General features: G+C 52.4%; 1 protein-coding gene across 1 annotated transcript in view; it reads left to right on the top strand.

Annotated features, from left to right (window-relative positions):
• The window catches only part of KSR2 (kinase suppressor of ras 2), a 467,494-nt gene extending 453,279 nt beyond the window's left edge, over nucleotides 1-14,215 (top strand). The window contains exon 26 of the mRNA XM_064577689.1: nucleotides 437-14,215. Within this exon, the coding sequence (XP_064433759.1) occupies nucleotides 437-443 (7 nt within the window). The 3' untranslated portion in view covers nucleotides 444-14,215. The remainder of the gene's footprint in view (nucleotides 1-436) is intronic.
• The last annotated feature ends 2,897 nt before the right edge of the window (nucleotides 14,216-17,112 follow it).

Genomic DNA, 17,112 nt, shown 5'->3' with positions numbered 1-17,112 from the left:
CTTCCTGTATTTCCAGCCCTTACCGAGCATGCTCAGCAATAGCACATGGCAGCAGCCCTGCCCACATGCTGGGGACCATCCCTAGTCCAGAGGCTACCTGCTCAAGTGGGAAGAGTTCTAGGTTCCAATCCTGACCCTGCTGCTTCCTGTGCACTGTTGGGCAAAACACTTAACCTCTCTGAGCCTCCATTTTCTCATCTGCAAAAGGGGTATAAGCTGCCTATCTTGCCAGCTATTCTCAGGTTTAAATGAGATCAGGTACATGAACCCAGTACATAGTAAGACCTCAGTATAAATGGGTGTCCCTTCCACCTTTTCTTGTAGACAGGAACAGCTCATCCCAAGCCTCCTAGCCCACCGAGAGGGTGCTCATTCACCAAAGATGGCATTGCTGTATCCAGTGACCTCTTGCCCTTCTCCTCTCTCCCCACTGCAGACTGTGACCATTGGACAAAGGGACAGCACTCAGATGCCTCAGCCCCCGAGCCACCTCTCCTTCCCTGCTCTGCCCTCTGCCAGCTCAGGAGGCCAGAGGCTCACCATCAGAGGGTACCGACCCCGGCCGGCCTGGGAGCACTGCACGACCGAGCTCGGCAGCTTCCCCACTCCCCAGACCCGTGCCCTTTTGCCCGGGCAGGGTTCGGGACCCCTGAGCTAGGACTTACTGGGGCCAGCCAGGGAGACGCGGGATTGATCCATGCGGCCCAGGGGCCGTGTCGAGAAGAGAACTGGAGGCTGAAGGTGGAGGCCCTGGACCAAGGAAGCGAGAGCAGGAGGCCCACGTGGGCAGGCTCACAGGACCGGTCTGTGTGTACATGCGTGGCTCGGTGTGCAATGCCGTTTGCTCTCCATCCCCCGTGACAAGCAAGAGCCCCCTGCTGCCCCAGCCCTGGAGCACCCCTCAGCTGACTCGGTCCCTGGGTGGTGGGTCCCAGCTGCACTCTCTGGAAAGATGGGGTGGGGTGGGGAGCTGAGGCCACAGGGCCAGGACCTGGGCCAGGGAGCTCAGCTGTTCCTTTGTAAACATCTGTTCTCAGAGGCTCCCACCCAAACCTGTCACGATCTGTGGCTCCTTTGCACGTAGCTCCGAAGGGCACAAAACAGTCTTGCATGTCTTTGAGTTCTGGGTCTCTCTGGGGCATGGTTCCCCATGTCTGCCACCTTCTCCTGTTCTGTGAGGGTGCCGTCCCTTTACGCCTTACTGCTCCCATGCTCCCCTGCCATTTGAAAAGCACAGTGGCTTCCCCGCCAAGAGGACTTCTCAGGGCTCCTTGCAGCTCGCCTTTGTCCTTGATACCCCCCTGAAGTCTGGGCCCTGAGAACTGGGGGTCTGGGGAGGAAGTTCTAGAACATTCCTTCTCTCTCCTCCTGCTCTGGCATCGACACCAGCTAAGTTTGTCCACCACAGAGACGGGCGCGGGTCCCGGATAGATGTGTGTTGGATTATATGGCGTATGCATGGCATCTTGTTTGCAAAGGATCCCCCCCTTTTTTACCCTTAGTAAGTCCTCTGGGGGAGGTGAGGAGGAAGGCTGTAGAGGTTCTGCGTTCTCAGCTCCAGCCTGGTGCCGAGTCCCAGAGTGGTTTCCCCATGAGAGGTCTGTCTTGTGCTTGCTCAGTGCTCATGCCTTCCATCCCTCCCTCTCTTTCCCTTCTGGGCTGGTGGCTTTTCCCAGCCACCTTGGGACCAAGTGTTGTGCGGGAAGGATCCAGGAAGCAGGTCAGGCAGTCAGAGTAATACAGTGAGCCTCTTGTCTTATGTTCTTATGTTCCACCCCTTATGAGGGGATGTCTTCTGTTCCCAAAGCCCATCTGACTTGGCACCAAAAGGAAACCTGTCCCCTAGCAGGGCGTTTGCGGGGCAGCTGGGCAGCAGGTAGGATGCCCAGGGTCAGCCCACAGTCTCTCTGTCCTCCCTGGGCACTGCCCAGGCTTGATTTTCTTCTGGTCACTACCTTATCCCGACATCCCCCTCCCAGAGAGGGGACCCCCCTCCCAGAGAGGAGACCTAAGACTTCAAAAATCCTACCTGAGCTCAGACTCAACATCCCACCTGATGTAAGGGGTGTGTGGGGGTCTTCCCCACCTTGGGTGATCCCCAGACTGATTCATGCTCTGGGGGCCAAGATGCTTTCCAAACTGGGAAAAATAATGAGATAGTCATGCTTCTGGAGCCTCTGGCCAAGGGGTACCCCTGAGCCTCCCAGAGGGCCTTCCTGAATGGGCTCCCACCTGCACAGGACCAGAGACTAAAGGCCCCCCTGTGGGCTAGTCCTAAGTGGATGTACCCCTTCTGGGGACTTCTATTACTGTGGCTCCTGGCTCAACACTTGTGTATCTCGGGGCCGTTTTATACACACCTGCACAAATCCCAGCAAGCCAGCTGGTGGACCAACCCCGAACATGGGCTTGGGCCTGCCTCGGCTCTGCCCACCAGCTCCCCAAAGGCCTGAAATCCAATCCTGGCTCCTCTTGAATCCAATCAGGACTTCTGGGGTCCATGAGCCCCAGTCTTTGTCATGGACCTAAGTGCGGGAAAGGAAATGAGGATGGGAAGGAGCAGACCGGACACAGCTGCCCTGCAGCTGAAATGCCAGGGACTGCCAGGACTGCTCCCTCCTGCCGCTCTCATTTCCAGAATTCACTCACATGGCCCCCCAGAGCCTTTGTCAAGACCCAGGGGTGGGACTCCAAAGGCTGATTTTTCCATTTGTTCACAAGAACCAGCTTAAGATTAAGGACAAGGTCTGAGGGATCCAGGGGGATACCCCAGCCTTCCCGTCTCCCTAGGAGTTTCTCTGCTTTGCAAAACAGGGTTCCTTGGGTCTGTCCTTGGCCCCACGTCACCTGCTCTTGACTTTTCTCCCTCTTCACCCATGTCCTTACTTTGCCCCCACCTTCCTCAGTCTCCAGCAGCCAGGCTTCCGAAGCCCCTCCCTGCCGCCCTCCTCCTGGTGACGCCACCCTGAATTGTTTAGAGGGCCCTTTTCATTTGCAGACATTGCAATTCAAGGAAGAACCAAATCTCTGCTTTCCCTGCTGACCTCAATCTTATTCATGAGTCAAATATTGGGAGGAGGTCACATTCATTAATCTTTTGCAAGGGAAAAAAAGAAAAAAAGGGGGGGAGGTGTGTGTATGTTTACATAGTCATTGCCAGCTTCCCCTGTGACTCATTCTATAGAATCCACACAACAAAGACTGCGTGTGTGTGCACTTGTCCCCATCACTGCTGTGTGTAGGTGCCCTGTGCCCGACAGCAAGTTGTTTATCCCTGGGCCCTGCTCTGAGCAAACCCTTACCTACACAGGCTTCCCAAGTGCACCAGTCCCCAGAGTGAGGATGCCCCGGGGAAGCCTTGACCTTGCCTTCTTTGAAGGGCACGTGGATTTGCACCCTGAATGCTACCCAACTTCCCAGGCCACGTGCATTTGCTACAATGGGGCCCCCTTTCCAGGGAGCACCCCCTTGGCCATATGTGGGGATATCCCCGTGCATGAAGCTGGAGACTCAAAGTCTTTACTTAATTCTGTTTCATCCTGGTTTTCCTTTTGCTGGTCAACGGGGAAAACCCCATCTTGCCACAGAGGCCCCCCTCTTTCTGGCTTCTTGGTCCATAGGAGCCCTGGATTGATCTCTGACGACTAGACTTTTGTATCTAGGATACCTGGCCCTGCCCCTTTCCCACCCCACCCCCACAAAACCAGACTTCATCTCCTCCCACAGGTTTTGTCCCCCCTCACTGCCAGTGGCTGATCATCTAAGGAAATGGTATACGCTTGACCGGGGCCCAATCCCCATCTTGCAAAATCTAGAACTGGGGTCGGCAAAGTATGGCCCAGGGCCATATCCAACCCCCCCCCCGATAGTTTTTACGTTCTCTAATTGAGGAAAAACCAGAAGAATATTTCATAATACATGAAAACTCTATAGAATTCAAATGTCGATAAACGAAATCAATACTGGCACACGGCCACCGCCATTCATTTCCATACGAACCACGGGGTTTGGTCCTGTGGTGCCAGAGACAGTGTGGCCCATAAAGCCGAAAATACTTCTAACCTTGCCCTTTACAGAAGACACCCGCCAACCTCTGATCGAGGGGACTGTCTCACTGAAGAAGAAGCCAACTTGCATATGGCTCCCAAGGGAGGAACATGAACCAGGCTGGGAGTTAGAGGGGGCAGAGAACTCGTTCCAGGGAGGAAAGAACTTTCTAACAGCTTGCCCCAAGATGCGAGATGGGCCGCCTGGGGTAGTGGGAAGCTCCCTGTCCTTGGAGAGGGCTGGGCAGACGTGGAGACCGCTTGGTGTGCGTGTAAAGAGGGAATTCGGGCTTTGGAGGGTGGGAGGACTGGTTATATTTAAGACCCTATTAAGCTCAGGCCAGCGTGTAACAAAATACCATAGGTGGGGGACTTCACAGCAGAAAGTGATGTCTCACAGTTCTGGGGGCTGGAAGTCCAAGTCCGAGATGTCGGCAGCAACGGTTTCTCCTAGGACCTCCCCCCTCGGCTTTCTGTCAGCTTGCCTCTTGCTTTGTGCTCACGTGGCCTTTCCTCTGGGCACACACAACCCCGGTGTCTGTCTCTCTTACGGGACACTAGTCCGACTGGATGGGAGCCCATCCTTATGACCTAATTGCATCTTAATTACCTCTTTAAAGGCCCTCTCTCCAGATACAATCACCTTGGCGGTTAGGGCTTCGACCTAGGAATCTGGGGGGTTAGGGGGAAGTGTGTATTGTGGCCGGGGGCACAATTCCGTCCCTCACGAGGACCCTTGATATTCCTGAGACTGTGATTGTAGGCACCTTCAGGGTGACACTCCTATTCTCAGCTTTTGTTCCCATGCTGTGCTCAACCTTGAGTCCCCAGATTTGCCCTCCCCCTCCCCCTCCCGCTCCCCATCCCCATCCCCTGCCAGGCTTCCCTTCACCACCACCCCCGCCTCTCCCCCTCCCCCCAAGGGCTGGTCTTATTCCAGATACTCCACCACCCAAGACCCTCCCTCTGTGTTCGTTGACCAGGGCTGCCATAACGAAGCCCACAGACTTGGCGGCTTTAAATGACTGGAATGCATTCTCACAGATCTAGAGGCTGGAAACCTAAAATCAAGGTGTCGGCAGGGCCACACTCTGATCCCCCCCTGTGCAAGGGAGTCCTTCCTTGGCCTCCTCTTCTTAGCTCCTGGTGGGCTGCTGGTCATCTCTGGCATTCTTTGGCTGTGGATGGATCTCTCCACCTCTGACTCCAAACTCACGTGGCCTTCCCGTGCGTCCGTCTTCATATAAGGACACCACCCTACTAAAGTTTGACCTCACCTTAACTAATTACACCTGCAACGACCTGACTTCCAAGTAAGGTCACATTCTGAGGGACTGGGGTTTAGGACCTCAACGTGTCTCGTGGGTGTGTGGGTGGGTGTGTGTGTGTGCGTGTGCGCGCAGCGGACATAATTCAACCCATAACACCCTCTAAGGAGCTTTCTCTCATGCCTTGACTGGTCACCGTGGTTCTTCCACAGCAGACCTCCTGGGAGAAAGGTCCCAGAACCCCTGGGCCATGAGGGTCAGGACGCTGATGTTGCTCTTATCAAACCTGACACCTTCATCCCTGGGTCCGATAGTCCCGATGTCATCTCCACGGGTGGGGGTGGGCGGCCTGTCTGTTGTGTGATGCTCACTTGACCATCGAATGAGTGTGCTTAAGCCCAGTCTGAAGTGGTTGGTGGCTTGACACTTGCTTTTATTTCTGCTCTTGCTCAGCAGCAGAGGAACGGAGCATGGCGAGCCATGTGCTTGCTGTATCCTTTTTTGGCTGTGCCTGTGAGGTTTTGAGCAGGCTCAGGTGGATGCTGCCCCCTGGGCCCCAGCCTCCGCTAACCCCCCACTGCCGCCACCGTCAGCTGCACGCACCTGCAAGGGAATAGTCCTGACCTCTGAGGGGAAGGAGAAGCAAATGCAGTGTGGGCTTCCGAACCTGGGGACCGGGGTCTTGAAAGTTCTCATTCTCCCTGACTCTCTCCACGTCACACTAAGGGGGCCACCTTCCTCTCTAGTCACTGCTCCTGATGATCAGCTCAAATGACTGGTTCCTGTCCAGCCACGCCATTCTCTAAGCAACTGGGGCAGAGAGTCGGGGAGAGGTCTTACCTAGTATACTGCCCGGCACATAGTAGGTGCTCAGTAAAAGCTTGCAGAATGCGGAGATGGGGCGAGGCACTGGCACAGGGGGCCAGATGCCCCTCCTTGCAGGGAAGGTGGAGGGGACTCCACAGGCAGGGTCGGGCACTAATGGGATTCCCACAACCAGGCTCTGTGCTATGGATCCCACATCACCCCGAATGAACTTGCCAGGTTCCGTGGATGTGACTCGTAAAGAGACCCATTGGCCAGGGGTCCCAGAGCATCTGAGCCCTGAGAGGCAAGAGTAGTGATCCATCTCTTACAGCCTCTGTTCACTGAGCACTTACTATATGCCGGGCCAACAGTCCTGGGAAACAGGTACCATTATCCCCATTTCATAGGTGAAGAAACTGTGGGAAATGCAAGCCAGCCTATTAAGAGGTAGAGACAACATTTTAAATACGAGTCTTTGGCCTCATGCGTTCCTAGGAACCCACCCCTGTTTGAGTGGTTTATGCCCCACTGCCCCCCGGGAGGTTACTGTACCAGCCTCTGTGGTCATGTGTAGCTTGTAAGCAGGAGAGAGGGAGAGAAAGCAGGAAGTGGTTGAAGGAGGGCACAGGAGAGGGTGGGGACCCCTGGAGGAGTTTGCACGGAAGCTCTCAGTCTGGGAACACTGACAGGCTGCCGGCAATGGCCCGGGTTTCCAGGAAGGGTGCGTCTGGGTTGACAAGGTTGCTCTCCTGGGTCCTTCCAGCTCCCCTGCTGCAAGCAGCCTGCACCGTCTGCCCGGCCCTCTGCCTCTCTCATACTGGACTGGATGTTTAACTGTGATCCCCTGTCCCCAGAAACTCACCAGTGAGTGTTCCTCCCTCTCAGGGGTGGGAATGGCTCGTTCCTTCCTGCTCGTAGAGATCACACAGCGCCTTTCCCTAACACCAAGAATACGAAGGATTCATCTCCATGGAGTTGAGATGGCCGCTGTGCTTCTATTGAGGACCGAGCTGGAGGAAATGGGCTTTGCCTGGAGCTTGCCTGATCTAGGTTAGGCCCAGTTTACCAAACATGTTCCATAGACCTTTAATTTCATAGCAGACTAGATGAAAATAATGTTGCATTATCAGAAGGGTCCTGGGACAAACATGCTTTGGAAATGCTTAGGCAAACCAAGATTAAATTTTTTTTTTCTTGGTTGCAGGACTTATCAGAGCATTTAACCACACTACTGTGTGGTTAAAATCTTTTAAAAGGCTGACAGCAGGCTGCTCTTCCCAAGGTTTCCCAGGCTGGTTTCTGAATCCACAACAAGATTAATCTCTGTGAGTTTGACTTGATATCTTGCACGGTCCTTTGAGAGCAAAGGCCAATGTGCTGGCCCACAGAAAAGAGCAGCTGATCACCAACCAGTATTTATAGAGACCACCTGCTCAGAGTTGGCCTCCCCGGGAGCATGGCACTGTGAATGATGAACCTGGAAGGTGAATGAGATGCATCTGGGCAGAGAGATGAGGCTGAGGATGGCCACTGGTCACCAGATGCTCCTGCTTTTCCATTCCATACTGGTAGGAAATGCTGACCCCCAGTAAACTTTGCCCCTGCCACCCCACATACTCTGCCCAGGCCTGCTGATGGGAGACCCCAGTTCCATGCATGTGTACAGTGGTTCCATGCACAAGGATGCCACAAAGTAGAAAACTCTTGGCTCATTGTGTCTTTCAATGGAGGGGTCAAATCTGCTGTGTGGGGGTGACTGTCCCAACATACCACGGCTTGATGACCAATGTGGAAATAATAGACAAGTCATGCCCTCAGGGGCGTCAGCTAGGTCTTCACCAGAATTTTTATCTCAGCTAGGTTCTTGGGATGAATATCTAGAATGATCTATATCTAGAAGATCTGGAAGAGTGATCTAGTCCAATGAGGACAAATAGGTGCCATTTCTGCCACCATTGTCCCCTCCTGTACTCTTGGCAGACATTACTAATCAATCACAGCATGCCTTTCTGCTGAGCACAGATGCAGCCTCAGGACATCAGAGTTGCCACTGGATGGGGACATGGGTAGTTTATTTTCAGTCTGGAAATTTGGAAAATGCAGAAAGAAAGATTCTGTCCTTAAGACCCAGGGTATGATCCTATTTGGTAATCTGCCTGCTTGGAGAGACATCATTTATCTTCCAGGGAATGACTTCTCGGGGCCTGAATGCTGCCACCAACCACATAACATCTGGGCTGGAGGGCCTGGGGACCTTAAGGAAATACAGTTTGTGTGTACGTGTGTGGTATTAGGCAGGGGAGCAGGAAGGACTGTTCTTGGGGCCACTTGTAAAAGTTTCTGTGGTTCAGTCTGGACATCTCTGAATTAAGGAATGTTGCATAGAGAGAGTGAGGAAAAGGAACCTGACTCCAGTTACTTTCGGTTCCTTCCTTGCGAGGAAGGCTCAAAATCAAATTTTCACGCAGGTGGAATTCCCTGGGGTCCTAGTGGACCACCAGCTCTACTCCTGAGCTCTTGAATTGCCTCTAATAAGCAGCTGAGAGTACTTTCCGTCTGCTGCCTCTTCGCTTCCTTCCTCCCCTTATCCTCCACCACCACCACCTCCTGCCAGATAACATCTCCCCCGGCCTGGCCCGTTGAGCTGAGGAGAAAGTCACACAATAGTAGGGATGAAAAATAGCTGCCATGTATTCAGCTTAAATTAGCTCAGAAGAAAGGCTCCCTCCCTCCATTGAGCGGGCAACAATTGTTTATGCCAACGTGCTATTTGCATCGTGCCTTCTTAGATTTGAAAGTCTAATGATTAAAAACAAATCTTAGTTTTTCTTTTTCACCACTTAAGGAAAAAAAAGGAAAAAAGAAAAACCACCAGCTTGGCTAGTTCTTCTCGTTTAAAAATACCCTGACTTCCAGAGCTACAGTGAGGATTTTGGAAAGCCTGGGGCTAGGATAGCAGGAAGAAACACAGGCAGACAATAGATGGAGAGGCCTTTCTGGAGGGCTAAGTGATGAGCTGGTGAAGGGGGGAGAGGGGTCTTGGCATCCTCATGCAGATGCCAACATCCGGGTTGGTTCAGAATGCAGCGGGCTTATCTCGTCATTGGCCATGTATTTGATGGGTTATTTATTGAGCATCTACTACATCTTGGACCCTGAGCGTTCAGTAATGAGTGAAACAAAGTCATTCTGAGCTGAGAGTCCAGCAGGGGAGATGGACAAGGAGCCGCCCACAATATATGAATCACAACTCACGGAGGCTTAGGGAAGGAAAACCAACAGCGGGCCAGTAACAGGAGATTGGGGGAGGGGGTCCTGCTGTGGAGGAAGCAGGTGCAATGGTCTGAGGAGGTGACATTGAGTGGAGCTCTCAAGAAGGGGAAAGAGGAAGGCATGATCCTTTTAGGCCGGGGTCTCTCGAACGCGGCGCTGATGATATTGGGGACATTTGTCGTGGCGGGGCTGTCCTGTGCGTGGCAAGATGTTGAGCAGCCATCCCTGGCCTGCCCACACCAGATGCCCGTGGCACCCTCCCTTTCCTGCCACCCCCAAGTTGGGACAACCAAAGATGTCTCCAGACATTGCCACATGTCCCCTGCAGGGCGGGATAGGGGGTAGAATCTCCCCTTGTTGAGAACCACCATTCTCGACAGAAGGAGCAGCAAACACAGAGACCCCAGGGGAGGACGGAGGCCATGGCCGGTGAGCAGGATGGACAGGGGGTGAACTGCACTGGGCACTGGAGGCCCGAGAGTTGGAGTATCCAGGCTGGGGAGGGTCTTGAAGGTCTTTTGCGGGCAATGGCAAAGCACTGGGGCGGGGGGCTGGTTTCCAGGAGCACCGTGTCGCCATCTGATCTTCACTGGTTTGAGCCAAGGCGTGAGGCCTTGAGTATACTGTCTCCTGCCCAGATCACTGGGGTCCAGATCCAGCTTGTGGCCACCTGCAGCCTGGCAGAGAAGAAGGAAATCAGACAGAGGGAAACGGAAAAACTCAAGGAGGAAGATCCTCAAGTGATGATGGCACAGAAATGGGTTTTAAGAGGAATATTTAGCATCTTCAGTGGTTGGAAGGCTGCCTAGGGAGGGAGGACATTGACTGGCCGTCCCCCATCTACACGGACAAGACAGGCGTGAAAGCCCGGCTCATGGGGTAGGAAGTGACCCTCAGGCTCTACCAGTCACATCCTCCCCCTTTCTTCCATGGTGGTCCACTCCATCCTCCCATGGTCCTTCAAGGAAGCTGGCTCCTCTCCTTGACCTTGGCCTCAGGCAGCCCTAGTCCTGCTCTCCAGGGCCACTCAGGGAAGTCCCCTCTGTCTTCCCCGGGGAAGGAGAGTCCCCAGATATGCCAGCCTCCTTCCAATCCCCTACTTCACTGTTGAGGAGAGAGTTAACACCGCTGTCTCTGGTGGAGAATAAGCAGTAAAATGGGATGGTGTGGATGAGAGGTGGCCGTTGGATCCCGTCCTACGTGGCTGATGTGGGCATGGCGGCGGGCAGTGGCTGTGGTCGAGCTCTGTGGGGCCTGTGCCTCTACCCCTAGAATCCGATCCCACCGACTCCAGTGATCCCAGGACTGGGGGAGCAGGGCAGCCAGGCATGGCAAAAGGACCGGGGCTGGGAAACCCGTTTTGGTGAGCTGGGGATACTCAGCCAAGCACCTTCCAAGAAGGATGCGGAGTTGATTGGGGTCCTGTTCCCTGTGGGGGGCGCCGACCTCTCCCCACCCCAGCCCTGCCCGGCTTGGGGGCAGTGGCCGCTTCAGTGTGTCTTGGACAATTAATGCAATGCATTGGTCATCCAAGATTGTAGCCATTTTCCTTTGTTTATTTTTCTATCTGTGTTGCTAATAATAATAATAATAATAATAAAATGGGTACATATGAACTCGTGTAAGTTCAAGTAACTGCTATGTAGCTACAGTGTAGACACCAGGCCACCCTCACGGACTGGTCCAGCCACAGCAAGGCTCCCACCCTGGCCTGCTGGCCTCCCAAGCAGCCTCCTACGGAGTGCTGGGCAGCGCCCTGCAAATCCTGGGCAGGCAGCTGGGCAGTGCCTGGCTGGAGCGGGCGCTGAGGGCGGGCCCGGCCTAAGCACAACTGTGAGATGCACAACGTCTTCTCCGGCTCCTTCCTCCCCCTTATTAAGCAGCCCCTCCCTGGGGCCCCTGTGCTCCCTGCCCCAGGGAGTGCTGTAGATTATTCCTCTCCCTGCCCCCACACACGCTTCCCAACCTTGCTGTCAGGAATAGATCCTCAGAAAGCCCCAGGCCTGGGCACACAGCGGCCGGAAGCCCAAATGGTGGAATGTCAGGCATCCGGTCACCCAAGTGGGTCCAACACCCACTGCCGAGCTGTGGTTCAGCTGAGCGCCCTTGCTCCCCGTGGAGGGAGATCCATGGGGAACAACTGCCACACCATGTTCCTCTAGCACCCCTGAAGCTCCAACTTTCTGGCCTATTGGTGGATTTTAAGTGCCACCATTTGAGCTGCTGAAGGCTTCTAGAACAATCTTCCCCATATTTCCAAGGCTTGTGTCCCCAGCCACACTCATTACACCTTTCACTGACCCCAGCACCAAGCAACCCTTATGCCTTCAGTCCCCGAGACTGCATGTCATATATTCATTCAGCAAGTATTTATTAAGTGCCTTCTGGGAAAATGGGGAAGAAGAGTGGTGCCGGCCTCCAGGGAACCCCTGAGTCTAGAGGAGGGGATAGACAGGTCCTGAGAGAGATCCTGAGACCCCAGAGGAGCCCCCAACCCCAACAGGGACCTTTGAGGAAGCATTCTCAGAGGAGGGGCCTTCTGCACCTCGTCTTGAGATTTGAGTAGAGGAGTGGGAGGTAGGGAACAGTGTGTCAGGTAGAAGGAACAGCCCATGTGCAGAGGCAAGATCATGATTTGTTGAAAGCCCGACCCTGGGCACTTGTTCTGTTCCCACCTGCTCTTCCCCCAAGCATGGTGTCAGGTCCTGGGAGACTCCAACCCCAAATACAAGGTGCCCTGGCTCAGACATAGAGATCCCACCTTCTCCTGCCATGTCTTGGTCCTGGCAGTTGGCCTTAGGGTCCTGGAGAAGATGATGCCCTGGGAGGGTTTTGTGCTTACTAGCATCAGGTCATACTTAGGCTGCCTCAGATTCTCTCTGCAGCTCTCTCTGGCCCTGCGGGCCTCCCTCTGCATCCCTGCCTGCCTGCACACATTGTCCGTGTCTTAGGACCCCTTCATTGGGTTCTTCAAACCACGGGTATCTGTGCTGTGGATGGGTTGGTGATCAGCCCTCCCTCTAAAGCATTTTCTTCCCTGTCTTTGCTTCTGCTTCACAGTCCTTCCTACCTGCTCTTGTGACCTGTGTCTCTGATCTCTCTGAGGCCCACACGTGTCTTGCCATACCAGCAAGCTGTCTCACCATGGCCTCTTTCATGGGGAGTTTATGTCACTCTGTGGCATAGATCACTGGAGCTTTGAGGTCAAGGACGTGTGTGAACGTGGACATTTACTGCTGGAAAGACCCCACTCTCAGGGTTTCCAACTAACCATGACAGGCGTGATGGGCAAAATACTGGTTTGTTACAGAGTAGCTGAAGAAGACCTAGGGATCATAGTGGGCCACAGGCCAGGCCTGTAATACAGCATAAAATGTGGAAATGTGCCCTCTTGGTGGGATATTGTGTCCCACTGTCCTTATAAATGTATGTCAGGGTTTGAAGGATAGGAAACAGTTTCTTCGCTGACCACAGGTCTACCATGGTGTGTGTGTGGTTGCTGTAAATTATCAGGTTTACCTGCTTCAGCTTGACTCAACGTGCATTTCTTAAGCCATCCGCTCTTGCGGATAATGACCTCGCCATCAATTTCTCAGTGCCGGCAGTTCTCCCAAAGCATTCCTTGGATTTTTCTTAGCTTCATGCAGCCTTCTAGCACTTAGTACATCCCTAACCCTCAAGGTTACTGGAGGGAGTAAATGAAATAATGAATGTCAATAGAATTGCGCAATACCTGGCACACAGTAGGTGCTCAGTATATGTGGTTTCTCTTCTCACTGGCCCGATCAAAACGTCCCTAGGAATTCCACCTCTAGGGAAATGTTCCAGAAAAAAATGGAGGATTGGAATGGAGAGGTGGTGGGTGTCATCCATTTTCTTAGGGGCTGGTGCACTGGTGGACATGGGGAGGGGGACCCAAGACTCATAAAGACACTCTTCAGCTGCTGTGGGGTCAGCATGCATAGGGGAGAGGTTCAAACTTAGGAAACTGGAGAGCCTCTGGCAAGACCAGTCCCCTCCAAGGCCCCAAGATGGAGGCCAAGGGCATTCACTGGGGCCGGATGAGTCTGGTCACACGTGGTGAGTGCCCCAAACTTGGGCCATTGAGTCCCACCCTCAGCTTGTTTCTCTCTCCCTATGCTTTGATCTTGCACTGGGGTCCACTCCATGAACATTACCGCATGATTCATTCGGTTGATTACTCTCAAAGTTATTGACCTTAGGAAAATTCTCAATTGTAAAAAGCTTTCTCTCTATGTAAATTACGCTGTTACCTTTTCTATACAAAAAGTATATATATATACCTATAAATATTATACATATATATATTATATATATATATATATATACATATATATATAAAGATGAATTCTTGTACAGACTGACATGGACCAATGGTCCAAACTGTTTTCTCTGTGTTTGTGTTGACTGTTGCAGAATGAGTTAATGTAAGAAGCTGGTTTCATGTTTTCCTTTTGGGGCCACTTCTCTTCTTCCCTTTTCATCTTTGTCTGTCTCGGTCTCTGTCTCTCTCTTACTCATTGCCAACGTCTCGTTGCTGGGAAAGAACAGTTGATTCAGATGCATCCAGGAAAAGAAGGCCAGATGGATGGAGAGTCCACTGTGTATATTTGTACAGAATCATTTATAAAGTTTTCTACACTTCTCAAAAAAGTATTTCTAACTTGGGCTGTTGGACAGGTTGTGAGCCTCTGAGCCGGCAAGCCTATTGTTTCTTGTGTTTAGTGCAATGTTTAGTGAAAATCCAATTGTCTGAATTATTTATGCCAATAAAGAATTTGAGAATTACTGCATCACACTGCCGCCAAAACAGGTGTGAATTCTGTTGTCGTTTGTTGTATGGAAGAAATCTTGAGATGTGACATTGGCCAGTGTATTAGTCAGCTCTTGCCATGATAACGGTGCATAACAAATTTTCCCAAAATGCCATGGTTTACAACAATTAGCATTTATTCTCAAGCTCCTGGGTTTGTAGGTTTTGGCTGGTTTAACCAAGTCTCCCCTTTAGGCTTCTTGTCAACTTCAAGTTTGCTTCACATGTCTCCCTGAAGGAGAAGCTTCCTAGGGCATGCTCATCCTATAGGTGATCACCAGATCAGAAGAGCCAAGCCAAACTGCACAAACACATTCAAAGCATCTTCTCAAATTGCGTTCACTAATATTCCATGGCCAAAGCAAGTCATATGACCCAGGCTTTCTTTTTATTTATTTGTTTGTTTATTTATTTTAGAGAGAGAGAGCACATATGCTTGAGCAGAGGGAGGGGCAGAGGAAGAGGGGGAATCTCAAGCGGGCTCTGCACTTGAGCGCAGAGCCCGACATGGGGCTCGATCTCACAACCCTGAGATCATGACCTGAGCTGAAATCAAGAGTCAGACGCTTAACCGACTGAGCTGCCCAAGTGCCCCTGACCCAGCCTTTCAACAGGATGGGGCTGTAAACTTCACCCAGACCAGGAAGGGGAGGGACGTGGGTGTTTGCTGAACAGTAATGCAAATTATCATAGCCTGGCCAAGTATTATTCCAGGCAGCCAGATGAGTCTTCTCCCTAGGGGTAATATGGTATGGTTAATAAATCCACACACCGGGGCACCTGGGTGGCTCAGTTGGTTAAGCGTCTGCCTTCAGCTCAGGTCACGATCTTGGAGTCCAGGGATCGAGTCCCGTATTGGGCTCCCTGCTCTGCGGGAAGCCTGCTTCTCCCTCTCCCACTCCCCCTGCTTGTGTTCCCTCTCTCTCTCTCTCTGTGTGTCAATTAAATAAATAAATAAAATCTTTAAAAAAATAAAAAATAAAAAAATAAATCCACACACCTGTACACATATACATACACACACACAAAGATGGCTCTGCGTTTTGACCACCTGCTCTGTGCCCAACCCAGAAAGTCCTTAGCATTGTCTCACTAATCCCTACAACCACCCAATTCCATTTGACAGATGAGGAAGCTGGGTGCAGGGGGATGAAGTAACTGACCCAACCCAAGGCAAGAACCCAAAGCTCATGCTCTCTTGAGGACACGCTCAGCACAGCAGCTCCCAGGTACACTGGATGACTAAAGCCCACTTTACAAAGTGCTTCTATGAAACAAGATCTCTTCTGATCTGCAAACCAGCCAGCGAGGCAGGGAATATTCAACTCATCCAACAGCAGAAGGAAGCAGAGGACAACTCTGACTTGGGCTCTAACACTCTAACCTTGTCAACCCACCTTCACGAGCATGATTTCCCCCCACTCACCACAATCAAATAGGGAGGTGGGTGTCAGGGGCCCCATTTTTACAGATGGGAAAACTGAGACTCCAGCAAGTCAAAGTCTCATGCAGCATCTGAGCTTCAGCCCTGGGCTGTACTACTCACACCAGCTGTGTGACCTGGCTGGACAGGGATGCCAACTCTCCGAGCCCTGGTTTATTTGTGAAATTAGGATAATGATTGCTCTCACTTCAGACAGCTGCGCTTGGAATTGAAAGCAGGTAAAACACTTCACACCATTCCTGGCATCAATAACCAATAGACATTACTTATTTCAAGCCCAGATCTGACACTTAGCTCTGGGACAGTGTTGACTTGGGGAGGAGGTGTGGGACAAGACCAGAACCTTCCATTCTCATTGCTCCTATTTCAAGCAGAAGAGAAGGGGCCAGAGTCTTCCCTGGGGCCTGGAACTAATTGATTGTCCCGGTTCCGGCTTGTGGTCCTCTGTGGCCGCAGGGCCACCATTAATCAGGCACAGCAGGTGTTGAACTGAGTGAGGGAGGCCTTGCAAGTCAGCGGAACTGAACAGCTCATTAACCTCCGTGTACCCGCTGCAGGGGAAGTACCTGGGAGCCAGAAGCAAGGCACAGAGGAGGCCACCCAGTTGCCCAGGTGGCAGGGACAAGGGCTCTCAGACCCTGCTGGCCCCTGGGCTCCTCCTCACCTTTGCCCCAATCAAGACCCTCCAGAGCCCACCCTCATCTCCCACCTCCCACCAGCTTGTTCTCAGACACGATGCTAAGCAAGTTACACTTGTCATCTCATTTTATCATCACCGTGGTCCTCTGAAGCAAATACTTCATTGTCCCCCTTATACAGATGAAGCAAACTGAGGTTCAGAGCGGCTAAGTGACTTGCCCTAAATTGTACAATGGTAAGCATGGAGCCAGGTTCCAAACCCAGACACCTGGAATCTGGGGCCAGTGTTCTGACCTGCAGTGCTGGATGGGCTCCCAGAAACACAGTTTGCAATGAATTCAAGCGATTGCCATGAATCATTGGTTCTCCACCAGGGGCAGGGTGCCCCCAGGGACATTTGGCAGAGCCCCACTGGAGGATGCTACCAGCATGGTAGCTAGAAGCCAGGGATGTGGCTCAACATCCCACAATGCACAGGACAGAGCCCGCCCCCTGCCACGGACACAGAATTACCCAGCCCAAAATGTCAGTGGTGCCGACATTAAGAAACCCTGCTATAAATGTTGCTAGGTATGGGGCAGGGAGGGGTCGCTGGCTGGGTCTAGGGGGGAGCAATTAGGAAAGCTTTCCCAGAAAAAGGCAATTCAGCCACTTTCATGTGGCAGATGGGGCCAGAGAAGTTATAGGAATCGCTAAGGGACAGAGGCAAAGTCAAGTAATAGTTACTGAACACCTTCCGCGTGGCGGGTGGAGTGTCGGGCATGCCACAAATCCGTGCACTGTCATTCACTCAGACATCAG

Source organism: Mirounga angustirostris, unplaced genomic scaffold, assembly GCF_029215605.1.
Source record: "Mirounga angustirostris isolate CCGP_5_RB_7025 unplaced genomic scaffold, mMirAng1.0.hap1 SCAF_14, whole genome shotgun sequence".
Taxonomy (NCBI): domain Eukaryota; kingdom Metazoa; phylum Chordata; class Mammalia; order Carnivora; family Phocidae; genus Mirounga; species Mirounga angustirostris.
The sequence above is the reverse complement of the archived record's forward strand: the minus strand, read 5'-3'. Positions and strand labels throughout refer to the sequence as shown.